The sequence below is a fragment of the Marmota monax genome, unplaced genomic scaffold, assembly GCF_021218885.2.
Source record: "Marmota monax isolate L192 unplaced genomic scaffold, Marmota_monax_Labrador192_F-V1.1 WCK01_AAM20220418_F8-fsc00091, whole genome shotgun sequence".
In the NCBI taxonomy this organism is placed as follows: Eukaryota; Metazoa; Chordata; class Mammalia; order Rodentia; family Sciuridae; genus Marmota; species Marmota monax.
This window is the reverse complement of record NW_026692434.1, coordinates 2,538,547-2,552,842: the sequence shown is the minus strand read 5'-3', so window position 1 is coordinate 2,552,842 and position 14,296 is coordinate 2,538,547. Positions and strand designations below refer to the sequence as shown.

The 14,296-nt window shown below is 34.1% G+C and overlaps 1 protein-coding gene across 3 annotated transcripts in view; it reads right to left on the bottom strand.

The window, feature by feature from the left end:
- Nucleotides 1-14,296, bottom strand: part of Adgrb3 (adhesion G protein-coupled receptor B3) — a 695,051-nt gene that overhangs the window by 144,052 nt on the left and 536,703 nt on the right. For all 3 annotated transcript variants that reach the window (XM_058578796.1, XM_058578794.1, XM_058578795.1), the window contains one exon: nucleotides 745-871. In XM_058578796.1, the coding sequence (XP_058434779.1) occupies nucleotides 745-871 (127 nt within the window). The remainder of the gene's footprint in view (nucleotides 1-744; nucleotides 872-14,296) is intronic.

Genomic DNA, 14,296 nt, shown 5'->3' with positions numbered 1-14,296 from the left:
TTTTGTCATCAAAATAAGTAATAAGAATGTTGCTTATTAAGGCCAAATTTAGGCAGAAAGTCACTTTTATCTGAATAACTATTTTTTCAGTATTTCATTTCTTGTGATTTTTTTTTCAAAATACATTTGGTGAGAATACTAGTTTTTAGATAGTTCTATACAGCTGCCTCTTTCAGAAACTATTTTTGCAAAATCCATATACTTATAAGGAATGATCTTTCAGTTCCACACAGCCATGCTTTCATGAAAACTTCATTTGATTTATATATATATATATATATATATAATCTCCATCCAAGGACACCCTCAGAAACCTGTACTGAAAATATCCAATGCAGATATGCAATGTGTTTGGCTATAGTGTCTGGGGTCTTCCTTCATTCTACTACTAACAGTATTCTCACAAATTCCCCAGAATAGCTTTCCAGTTTTAAAATAAATGTTATATTGGCAATCATTTTTATTTGAAAGTTTGCAACATATTAGTAATACCATAGGAGCATATCCTTAAAACCATACTGCAGAAATTTCAAGTTAGAAGACATAAAACTGAGTAGAATTTAGTTATAGCACACCAACTAGAATTCATTACACCAAGCTTCTGTAGCTAAGGAGGAGAAGAACCCAATTTTGCCACCCTGCAACCTTTTCCGTTTCCCCATTTAAAATGCAGTTCCCTGGAGAAACACTAGCCACAATGTCCCTGCCTTTGCATTAAAGCCGTGTTTTCCCTTTGTTACTTACTATTTCTCTAGGTTGCTGAGCCAAAATGGCGAAGGTAGAGAGACGATCACATAAGCATTTCGTATGGGATGCATCGGTAAGCACAGTTTTACATCCCTGGGTGGACCACGTTCCCAAAGACTCGTTCCTGCAAAGGGGGTGGGGGGAGATCGGGATAAATACGCCTGACAGCCAAATCCGTAAAGAAGAAAATGCAGTTTAATTGAGAGAGTCGTCTACTGTAATTCTCGTACAGGAAAAAAAAAATCTACTTGTTGTTGAACAGGACGTAATTTAGATGCATCTCCAGTTATGCAAAGCAAGAGTGGGAAAAAGCAGGCAGGCAGCGGTGCGGTGTGCAGAGAGCTGTCCAGCGCCGGAGGTGCTGAAACCGGGACTAGCTCTGTCCAGCCCTCTGCGAGGAACGGCGGCGGCAGCGGCGGCAGCTAGAGCAGCCGCCAGAGCGTTGGCAGCCACTTCCTATGCTCATCGGATCGTTTCAAACACTCAGGGTGTAAAGAGGCTTTTCATATTTTCATACCAGCTCTGATTCCCGGCCCATAGTTTGGACCATGAACGCTGGCTTTTAAAATGCGGATTTCTCTGAAAGCCTGCCTAAAAGGTTACATTGCTTGGGTTGGGTGATAGGATCTTCTTCGCTGCTGGTTAGGGATTTTTCCTCCCTTTAGAATTAGCTGCTGTGAAAATTTCACCCTGGAAACGGGAAGCAGCAGCAGCGGCATCAGCTGGTTCCAACTCTCATTGCCTTTGCCGGGTTTCCAGGGGAGGGGTGGGTTTCAGATATAAGCTTCCACTACACACTTTACTCAGCTCAGCGCTCCTCTGAAGCCCTTGACATTTTCCCCCGTCGACTGCCTCTTTGCCCTGGGGCAGAAGGATTTAGCTAACCCCAAATCTGCTAAAACATTTAGAAGAACAAACCCACCCCAAAGTCCAGTAGGAGGGGGAAAGAAGGCCTGGCTCAATTTTCTCTTTGGTGTAGCCATTCAAAGTGTTAAAGTATATGGTTTATTTCCCACCCCAGCAGAACAATAAAAATGGTATCAACCTACTCTTCTTAGCAGGGGCTGGGGGGATGGGAGGGAACCCTTCCACCCCCACCTGAACTACTCTATAGGAAGAGAGAAAAGAAGAGGAAGGGGGAAAAAAAAGCTATAGAGCTCAACCAATCAACTTTATTATCATTACACGTGTTCTATGTTGAATGCACCAATTATCACCTCCCCTCCCCCAGGCAAGGAAACTCTCCAGCTAACAAACCTGTATGTATGAGTATGTTTAAATTTTAAGCCAAGTTACTATCTGTGTTTAAAATGACTGTGAAACTTGGATAGAAAAACACACGGCTTGGTGTTAATTTTGAGGTGATACTTTTGATTTTGCCTTCTATATCTTTGAATGCCTAAAGCTACTGGGTTAAATATGCATGCAGTCTATTTCAGAGAGACTCAATGAGAAGTTTCTCTGTGACAGTTGGACTTCCAACTTGAGTTACAGAATATAATTCACACTTATCCATTTTTGGTATCTATAAGCAATTCTTTTTAATATTCATGATTTGCTATCATTAAAATTTATGACTCAATACACTCTTAATTATAACTCCTTTTAAGAAAGAATACATTGTATTTGGGGAAAGTTAGATGAAAATTATATCCAACTTCACCCAAATACCTCAGAGTATTAGTCAATTTGAAATGCTGTCTCTCTTATTTTTTATGATATCATACAATGCTGCCAAATTTTCAAAACAAAATCAGTTATACTTTCAACTGCAAAAATAGTATTGAATTTACATTCTATCTTATCATAGCAGAATATCAATTTATTTCATTAGTTGTCTGTCTCTTATCTTCTTGTAACAAAGAGTTAAGGCCAAATGAAAAACATCTATCTCAGCTGATCAAAGTTTAAAGAAGGAAGATATACTTAAGAGAATCTGACATGTTTTAAAACACAGCATCTGCATTATTCATTCTGGATGGCAGTTTTACTTTAATGCAGTATCTCTGCTTTCAAGATGAAGTCCAGTACTAAAGTTTTTCACATTATGTGGTTATGCCCAATAAATTAATTTAATATCTTAACAAGGAAGAACTTTACTGTAAATAAGACTTCATATGAGACAACCTTACAAATTTACATTCATTTAATGAGAGTTCATTACTCAAGATGATATTAGCATCACTACACTTTGGCTGTCAGATATAAAGTCTATATTCAATATAATGTTACTAGACTATGAAGATAATGCAAATTTTACATGACATCTTTAGAAAACTGGGTCAATTTGCTTTACTCAGTACAGTGATTGCATTGCTGACCTGGCCCAGCCCCAGGCAAAATTGGGAAGTAAATAACTCTGCTCTCTATGCTTTAGTCCTTCACTGTTCCCAGCAGTCCCTGCCTCAATATGAAATGCTTCTAATCTCATAGGGCCCCTTTTCATATGTACCTTCCCAAGGCTATATCATCTCTGTCCTTACCTTTCTTCAAAACTATAATCCTTTTACTGACTTTATCTGATTAAACTAATGTATAATAAGGTTTGAGATACTACGTACAGCTTAACATATTTCTCTTAGTTTAAAAGAAGATATGTAACACAAAATAATATGCCTGATAGGATAACACCAGAATTTGAAACAAGGTAGTAGGAGAGAAAATCTCAAAAGGTGAGAGGGATAACTACTAAACTCTGCACTGGGTTACTCTTAAGATTTGGGTACTAAGAAGTGTGATACCATTCTATGGTAATATTTATATTGTTTCATAAAATCTCTTGATATGTGAAGATCACATAACACTTATAAATTAGTTTTTAATTACTAGTATACATGTAACTGTTATTACAAACCCTATCGTATGCATTGCCTATATTTTCAAACTTTTCATAGCTTATTCCTACTGTACAAAATTCTTTTGAGAGCATGGTGAGCATGGCTGATTGATTTCAGGGAGATATTATGAAGCAAACTCATATGTGGTAGAGCTAATATGAGACAAAGCAACTTCCTTATTCTGCACAGAGAAAGGTTTTTAAACGTGGATTATTAAAGTGGTCACATTATTCTTCCAGTGTTGTAGTTTTGCATGGTATAATAAATAATATATATGTGAACTATTCTTAGTTATCAAGTCTAGCTTGTCATCAGGAATGCAAACAGATACAGTGAAGTATGTATGAAAATTAAAGATATAATGATAGTAACACACTGATGTAACACACAGAATGATGATACACACACACACACACACATAAAATCACATAGATCCTTTCCATAGTTTCTTTTTTTATGTTTTATGTAATTTTTTTCAAATAGTTTGAAACATAGTTATGCTTGCAGAAATTTCATACAACCAGCACTGTCTTTGTTGGCAACACCTACATTCACCAATGTTAGCTGTTAGCTGTCATCTGTACATTTTCTCCTTCTTCCTATTATTAGGCTGGCTAAAAGGAGGAAGGAGTCTTCTTGTCCCAAGCTTCTAAAAGTATATATCACAAACACAATATTCTATTAAAATACAGGACAAAAAATCTCTTACTTTATAGCTTATGATTTATTTGAGGCCTCTTCCTAATTTTGTAGGAGTCTAAGTGTTTCTTTCTGGATCTGAATATTTGTTTGAGTTTTTTATTTTATGTAGTTTTAAATAATATACATTTACTCATATTCCCTAGTTCTTAAAATAAAAAGAAAAAAAATAAAAGGGAAAATTATCTGCTTACTCCAATAAAAGCTGTTTAGTAAAAAAAACTGATGGCAAAAAGATACAGTAACCCATTTCAAAACTATTTCAAGAAGTCACAACTATAATCTTTTGAAATATCAACTCAAGTAGATATTCCACCTCAACCATTCTTTTATAAAGCTGTCCATTCTGCTTAATAATAAACAAGTATGCAAGTTATTTATTCTGAACAAGTTATATACTTTAGGAAGTTCATTAACTCTTGATATATTTAAAATTCATTTATTCAAAATCAAAATAGCTACAACAGCAATTTTAAAAGATTTTCATATGCAATTTCTAACTACATTGTCTTCACATTGCATGTGTACTAAAAGAAATTGCCTTATAATCATAGCAATAATTAATTCTGAGAATAGAGTAAATCTATATTATTTTTAAAGCACATATTACACCCTAATAATGATGCATACTTGGTTCTTAGTAAAAATTGTAATACAGAAGTTTCAGTAGTACATGAAAAACAAAAGTTCCTGATTTTGAGTAGAAACCGTCTTTGAGAGCCATCTCTATAGGATAATGCAAATACTGAGAACACTGTTATCTCTAGCAAATGTTAGTATGTCAAAACACAATGAATCAGGCTGGGGATGTGGCTCAAGCGGTAGCGTGCTCGCCTGGCATGCGTGCTGCCTGAGTTCGATCCTCAGCACCACATACAAACAAAGATGTTGTGTCCGCCGAAAACTAAAAAATAAATACTAAAAAATTCTCTCAATTCTCTCTCTCTCTCTCTCTCTCAAAAAAAAAAATCACAATGAATCATAAAATTAGAAAGTTTTGCTGGAAGTAACCTTAATGATCATCCAGTGCATTGGTTTTCAACATTTGCTGTACATTAAAATTACCTGGAGAGATTTAAAAATGAAACCCTGAAGTGGGTCCTGAGCATTATTACTTTATGTTTTAATGCTCTCCAGATGCTTCTAGTGTATAGCCAGGGTTCAGAACCACTGATCTGTCCTAACCACTTAGCTTTATAGATAAGGAAAGTGAAGTACAGTGAATTTAGAAAACTTGTTTTAAGTCAGAGTGAGAAGTAAAGTCGGGCTTTTCATTTAGAGACAAAAGAATTTTTTATGCTAATTTTTTGTCAAAATGTATTTTAAAATAGCATATAATGAAAATGTCCTGTGAAGTTATAAGATTATCAGATCTAAAGATATGATATAGTACAATATAATCAAATGAATCTATTCTTTTAAAGCATATATTACACCCAAATAATGATGTAAGGACAGATACAGAAACCCATTTCAAAACTATTTCAAGAAGTCACTTGGAATATAGACACTTATATATGACACTTATAATATAGAGGTTTGGGGAGTACAGATGAGAAAATGTTCCCAATTTTGATTCGAAACAGTCTTTGTATTATAATGTATTTTCATTTTACTTTAATTTGGGGACAAGTAATATTTTTACTACAAAAAGAGCAACACCAACATAAAACATATATACATCCTTTATTAAGGTAAGAATTAGAGGCAGGCATTTTCTCATGAACAGGCAGGATTCTTGTCATCCACTTCAGTGGCCCCTTCACACCATAACTTCAAATTTCTAATTTGTTTTCTAGAAGTTATTCAGTTACATGAATACTCTTCCCTTAGATCTTCCTCACACTCCTCTATTAATGCTTTCCATTCAACACTACAGTATAAATGGGTAATCTTAACACATTTTCTTCATTTATAAAATCGATATTCTCCATGCCACATTAGAATCTTAGTGCTTTTGAGAACTGTATCTTATTGACTTTGAATCCCTGACACACTGCTTTTCACTTAGTAGGGATTTAGTGATAAATGTTCAGGTAAGTTAATGATGCTTTCCTTTTCTGAATTTCAAGGTATGATTTCTAATCCGGATAGATTGTTTTAGCTCTAATTCACTTGCTATCCTTCAGAATAGAGTAGACATATAATCTGAAGAGTATCAATGGATTTTAATAAGCACATCTATTTGCTTTTGGTCTTCAAATATCATTTGATGATAAACTGAAAGTTTCAACATCCTTTGGTAATTATGTTCAATGCAGCAGGGAGGCCTGAGCCTTTACTAACCAACCAGTCAATACATATTTAGTGAAGGGTTTTTAAACATTAGATGAGGTGGAAGACACATAATTAAATAAACATATAATTTGCATTTTAGAGAAACTGAAAATCTGTCTGGGATGATAATATACAGTATGTTTTCTGTTTTATTAATTCTGCAAATTATTCCAGAAAATGCTGTCAGATCTACCTTTCTATTAAAAGCCACATCATCCTTGCCTGGATTCTTCACTGGGCTTCTTTATAAATCCCATTTTGCTACCTCCTCTCAAGTGCAATTTCAGTAGAGAAGCCAGAGAGATCTCATTGACAAATTCATCCAACCTTGTCACTCTGTTAAAAATTCTGTTAATGATTCTTCTGGACTAACAGAGCAAAGACAAAACTCTTATATTGGTCTAAAAGCACCTATTCTGTCTGCATCCTCATTTCCTCTACCTCTTAGACACTTGTTGCTCAATCTCACCAACCTTGTTGGGCCACCTTGGTATTTCATGCTGGTTATTCTTTTGGCCAAAAATGTACTCTTTGAAGATATTCATATTGCTTGTTCCCTCACATCATGGAAATCTCTGTCTTTATGTCATCCTATCAAAGTTGCTGTCACTGACTATCCAGATAAGTTAGTAACTTCCCCATCTGTAGTAGGTTAAAAATGGCTAAAAACTCTATACAATCCTTTCCATCAATAGGTGCAGTCTGTTTCCTCTTCCTTTAAATATGGATACATCTTGTGACTAGACCAGTAGAGTGCCGTGGAGGTGATGAGTGACTTCTGAGCCTGGACCCCAATAGGTCTTACAGTTTCCACTCTTATTTTTGAAATGCTGCTATAATGTGAGGTAGCCCAGGATAACCTCACTGAGGATGAGAGAGTGGCACCCATCACCAGGCATGTAAATAAAACCATACTAGATCATCCAGCCCCAGGATGAATTGCCAGATGGCAGCCTCATAAATGACAACAGATGAGCAAAGCTCAACCTAACAGCTGAACCACAGAATTGTGAGCAAATAAAAATCATTGTTTCAAGCAGTTGACATTAGAGGTGGTTTGTTATATAATCAATACACTATCTAAGCACTTCCTGTGTTCCCTTTGCCCTTAATTTGTACTGTTGTTGCCCATAGCACTTACCACATCTGATACAGCATACACATATACCACATTTTATTGTGCCTTATAGACGTTTTGTTTTATTGCAAGTTGAATCCCACACTGAGCAAGTCTATCAGCATCATTTTTATCAATAGCTCAGACAATTATTAAAAATTTTTAGCAGTGGTTTTAAATTAAAGTAAGCACATACATTTTAAAGATAATGCTGTTGAACACTTAACAGACAGCAGTATAGTGTAGACATAACTTTTATATACACTGGGAACCAAAAACATTGTGTAACTCACTTTATTATATTACTTTATTACAGTGATTTACAACCATACTTGCACTATCTCCAAGGTATGCTTGTAAGTATATTTTTTTAAGTTTATTTTTTGCCTTTCTTTGGTTACCAGAATGTAAGGATCTGGTGATGGCAGGAAATATTAAGTTCACTTCAGTACTTCCTGATTCTAAGACAATCCTTGAAACATATAGTAGGTGCTTAATAAATATTTGTTGAGTGAGTATAGATTCTGATAGATTTTAATGTGATACACTGGATTTTCCAAAATCATTCATTCATTTGCCAAATAGTTATTTCCCTTTTGGCTGATGCAGGCACTGTGCTGAGTTATTTTGTGGGCATTTTAGATTTCCTCTGTGCCTTTTGGAGCTTGAAAGCTTCATTGGAAATTATCTTGGAGGTGTATTATCACTGCCTCTTTGTCATAAAATACACATTAAAATTAAGAATATGTCACTCTTGAGGTCATTGAACATCATTTACAAGAAAGGTAGCACCAGTTTTATTGCCAGTAACATCTTTTTTTGTTGTTGTTTTAAATTAGAAATAATGAGAGTAGAAAGGAGTATGGGAAGGAATAACATTAAGAAAGCCAGTCTACCAGGTTATAAATATGTACAAGTATCTTCAACATGATTTATTAATAATTAAAGGTTAAAATATGCTAGCTGCCATCATTAATTACTCTATAGGCAAATAATAATAATCATCCTAATGAAAATAACAGCTAACATTTATTTAGTGTCTACTCAATGTTAGGTGTTGTAGTAGACACTTTAAACATATTTTTTAAAAAATCTTAAACTGAATTCAGGTGTGGGGCACTGGGATTCTTGCCTGTAGTCCCAGCTACTTAGGAGGCTGAGATGAGAAGATCACATAAGCCCACAAGTTCAAAACCAACCTGGGCAACATAGATCCCATCTCAAAATAATAATAATAATAATAATAATAATTATTATTATTATTATTATTATTATTATTATTATTATTATTTAAATACAATGCCAACATAGATATTATTTTTCCTATTGGAAAACCAACAAATGGGGTTGGGATTGTGGCTGGGCTGGGATTGTGGCTCAATAGGTAGAGCGCCCGCCTAGCACACATGAGGCACTGAGTTCGATCCTCAGCACCACATAAAAATAAAAATAAAGATATGTGTCCATCTATAACTAAAAAAATAAATATTTTTTTTAAAAAAGAAAACCAATAAATGGAGGTCTGCCTCCATGCAGGATCATGAACACCCCAGAAAGGAAAGAGCCTAGAGTTGAAAGTTGCCTAGATATCTCAACCACAAGCACGGCACTGCCTATCTTTGGTGTAATTATTTTGTGTTAAAAAAAATAAAAAGAGCCAAGAGATTCTGACTTCCTAAGGATATCATGCTGATAAAGGGTTGTGCCAGGAATTGAACCCAAGACTGTCTGATACAAAGCTGATTCTCTGTCCTCTGTTCTCTCAGTATGGACTAGGCACAGTAAGAGAGCATAAAGGTAGGACCACACAAGGAAAACATTCCAAAAGGGTGAAAGAGTATTGAGAACTAAAGCTTACAGAATATATATGGGGAAGATTTCATGAACAAGTGATTGACCTCAGGTCAAACAATTATTAGAAACAAAAGATGTAGGTTTGCTGAGAGCCATAGCCAAGTAGGATGCATGGCATTTTTGATTGAAAAGTGACCCTGCTCAGGGATTAGGGTGGCTCCAGGTTTAGGGTGGATCCTGCTGGATTAGGGTGGCTTCAGGTTTAGGGTGGATCCTGCTGGGAATAGGGTGTATCCTGCTGCCTCAGAGCCCAGTGGAGGGAGTGTATTTTTCCCAGAACATGCATGTAGAGGGCGAGTGAGAGTTCGGGAATAAAGAGTTGCTGTTTGAATCTACAAGGCTTTTGCGGTGGCTCGGTTATTTTGTGCCCAGCCAGACTGCGGAATAGGTTGAGAATGGTCATCATGGGCATGGAGAAAGCCATTGAGAGCCTATGAGCTAATGATTTTAGTAGAAGGGTCAAGTAGGAATTAGATTGCTAGAAGTTGACAAAGAAATCTTATGATACCACAGAGTTCAGCAACAAAGGGAAAAGAGTGCACACAAGTTAGGTAGCACAAGGAATTAAATTTTTATCAAGTATGCTTTTACTTTGAGGTGGGAGTCAACCTCTTAACATCTTATGATGCAGACCCAAACAGTCAGAGAGAGACTGAGAAGAGAAGGAGATCATGATAGGATAAGCAATGATGAGAGAGAAGTTCCCAGAATTTGAGTTAAGAGTATTGATGAGGGTCATAATATTAAAAAGGAGAAAGAAAAAAAATATCTTCCATAAAAACTGCAAGGGAAAAAAAGCACTACTGCTTTCAATAACATGGAAGAAAATGCAAGAGTAAAGTTCCATTTTTATCACTCTAAGCCTTTTGTCCCTCAGAAATTTGAAAAAAAAATTGAACATTAAAAATAGCAAAATTTAAAGAGACAATTTGGGGAATATGGAAATAGAATTTTGAATGGAATTGAAGATGACAGCTACTATATACTTCAGTTAACTGATGAATTATGTATGATAGGTCTAATAGAACAACAAAATACATTTTAGATCTGTATATAACTAGATTGAGAAAGATTTTCAAGTTGTTCTTGGAAATAAATAGGGGCAGGTATTAAATAATTCACTTTTTTTCCTATCATTATGTTCAAGAGACTTTGTCTTGGACACTGAGTGTTTGCAAATCTCAAAATCACAAAATAATAATTCTATTTGGATATTTTTTCCCCTCAAAAAAGAAAAAAAACTGTTTATCCTGTTTATTTGGGCAAGTAATCAGTTTTTAGCTTGATATAATTTGTAATAGCTGATTGCACAAATCTGAAAAAAATAGAATTATTTAAATAAAATAGAGCAAATTTAAACATATGTTACCTTCCACACTACTTTTCAGTAATCTGGACACATAACCAGTGTCAATACATGAATAGACCATAAAATCTATTACATAGTAAATTCAAGATCTCACTAATTTATTATCAACTTGTTAATTACCTGATTCAAATGACTATTGCATCACAAACCTTTTGTAAAAGGATTAATCCCAAATGTGATACAGATAGAAAAAAGACTGGAAGCATATTTGAAAAAATAATTAACAGTGTTTGTCTTAGGGTGTTGAATTATGGACATTAAGAATTGCTTCTTTATACTTTTCATATTTTTGCATTTATCCCAAATAACTATATTACCCCTGTAATCAGAAAAAAAATCATTTGGGGATTAAAAAAATAAATAAATAAAGTCAAACTAGTGTATGATTATCAGAATATTAATTCTTTCATAGTCTGTATATGTGGAAATTATATTTCTTCTTAAGTATTTTTATAACTTGAACCAAATTGTCCCCTTACCAGAAAACTAACTTATATTTTAAAATCTGTTTCAAAATGTACATGTCTTTATATGTGATATAGAAACACAAGAGAGTTTCAATGTTAAGTGGACTCTAAGTCTTTTGCTCTTAGTTATTAAGTCATATTGCAGCATATGAATATTTTGTCTCATACTCTGGTCACATTGTCATGCCCTGAATTGAATTAACAATGGTTTGAACCACAGATTGATGTCCATTTTTTATTATCTTCCACTATTTACTGAGGAGAGAGAATCTTCCGTAATCCTGATTTATAGTGATGAGGTAGATTTTCCAAGATAATATTTAACCACTGACCTATAATAGACATTTTTAAGATATAACCAGTATGTTGTAGAAAACCTAGCAAAAAGTAAACTTGTAAAGCAGTATATAGTCCTCAGCATGCAAGTGAAAGACCACTGTTTTTCCTGAAAATGGATCTTACATATCTTAGGAAGAGATTATGAGAGTTGTGGATTCTTCCACTACTCCTAACATGTCTAAGCCAAATCATTATACTATTGAGAATTACCTACATGAATGTTTCAAAAACATTCAAACAAGGTTGTTAAAGGAGAATTTACGATACACAGCAGTCTTCTGTAGGCTAAAACCTTAGAAAAACAAATAGTATCTATAGATTCTATAGATAATATTAAAGGGACAAAATTTGTTTTGTATTTTTTTTAATTATAAAAGGACAAATTTTGTTTTGTATTTATTTATTCATTTATTTAATCCCCAAATGAAATAACAACAACAAACCCCAACAGCAAAATCACTGAATAAGCATCTTGGGTAGGTATTTACATTTTACACCTCCCCCAATACCCCACTCATTGTCTTTGATGCAAATACCACATGGGAGGGCTATACACTGAACCAGTCATGCTTCTGGCACTGGGTCATGGGTTAGCTATTCTCTAAATTAAAAATTTGGGCATATACCTGTATTGCCACCCCAAACTGGAAAAAAAAACAATTCTCAACAATTTTCTGTTGAGACAATAAACTGAAACATCAATTAAGGATTTAAGCTTAACTCATTCAAAATTCTGATATATTATTTCCTACAGGACCATGAATATGTGGTTTTGATATCAGAGTTAGTTTTGAGAAACAGAAAGTTTAAATTGAGTTAATCAGACTTCAAAAACATGATTCATCTTTTCTTACATAGAAAATGCAAAAATGAAGGTTCATTGGAAATTTATATAGTCTAAATGACTATTTGGATGAAATGATATTCTTAGAACTCTGAAAAAGGAAGTTCTTAGTATTAGAGGAATATGTCTGCACTCACTCAGTATATTATGTTTATTTGGGGAACCTGGATATTGGTAGAGAGGAAATGGAGATGATTGAAGCAGTTAAATAAAGTCTGAACATGTACAAACACATAAATATAAAGTGGTCTCTGAGTGAAAAATTGGATTCAATTAAAATATAAACCAATAAACTGATTTGTCACCTCAAATCAAGTGCTTCATAATCATATGCTTATTAAACTAATACATTAATTTTGCATCAAGCCCAATGTCACACATTTACAACTTTTGAATTCTTTAAAAACAAATCAATATCACAGCATTGCAGTGTTCAAAGTAAAAAAGCTCACTCAATAAAAGCCAGGCTGCAAATGTTTTTTACCTACTGTACTGGATGGTAGAGATAAGTTGAATGCCCAAATCAAAATTGTAATAATGGCTTCAGTAAAAGTTAAGAGAACATTCTCATTTTTTTTTCCTCATTGAAATTATACCTTGGATTTTATTGTGATCACTTTTAAAAGAGCTCAAATTTTGTCCCTTTAATATTATCTATAGAATCTATAGGAAAACAAATACCTTGGTCCTATATATAGCTTTTTATTTCATTATTTTTAAAATCATAGGTGTGACAATAAGAAACTTGGCTTCTGTTCCTGGCAGAATTCTGTCATCTGGGGGGACATCATCATCTTAAATTGGGACTCAGTGTCCCCAGTTATAAAATCAGACACTGGCATATTCTACCCACTTCACAGAGATACTGTGTTCACAAAATTCAAGATAATGAATATCTGTGTTAATCATTTACTTGTTAGTTCTTTGAACCAGGCATTATTGAGAATGAAAATATTTTTCTACAAGTTAAGTATTTTACATAAATGCAATATATTATCATGATGATCACATGTACACTTTATTAATTAGAAAATCATGCCAGAGGTGCCAAGTGACTGATTAAAATTATGTATCAAATTTCTCTATCTTATGGTAGTATCATATTCTGATTTGAGTGGAGAATACCAGAGTCCAGGTTTCAAACAACCAAATTTAAAAGAAACAAAGCAATCAGTGCTCTTCATGAAGAAAAAAAAGATGACATGGATCGATTTTAACTGTGAATTTAAAAAATCACTATAAAGATGGATTAACAAATTTCTTTGGGATCCCAGAGCTGCACAGCCAACAGTTAAACCACAGATTGTTTCCAAGTCATAGATAGATCACAAAAATTCGCAGAAAAATCATATACTATTAGGAGAAAGAACCCATGTTGTATCCTAGTGTGAAATGCAAAGGAGGGAATATTTCTATCTTCTTAACACTCTCATTACCAGTAAATCATCAATTGAAAACTTTAGCTCAAAAACTGGAAATTGTATGTATTTAAAATAATGACCTGAGAAGTATTCTCAAAAAGAGAATTCCTAAAATTCACAAAAGTAGTGATTTCTGTAAATTTATAGCATGGGGAGAAACTTGTAGATATAGCTCTTCTACTGAGAGGCCCTAAATTACCCCAGTCCCTGTAAAACAATAGGATGATAAGTAAGTAAGAGTAGAGTAGCTGCTTCCACTGACAAGAAATTATAGAAAAACATTGTTCTAAGACTCCAGAACAATCCATACCATCTGAATGGCCAA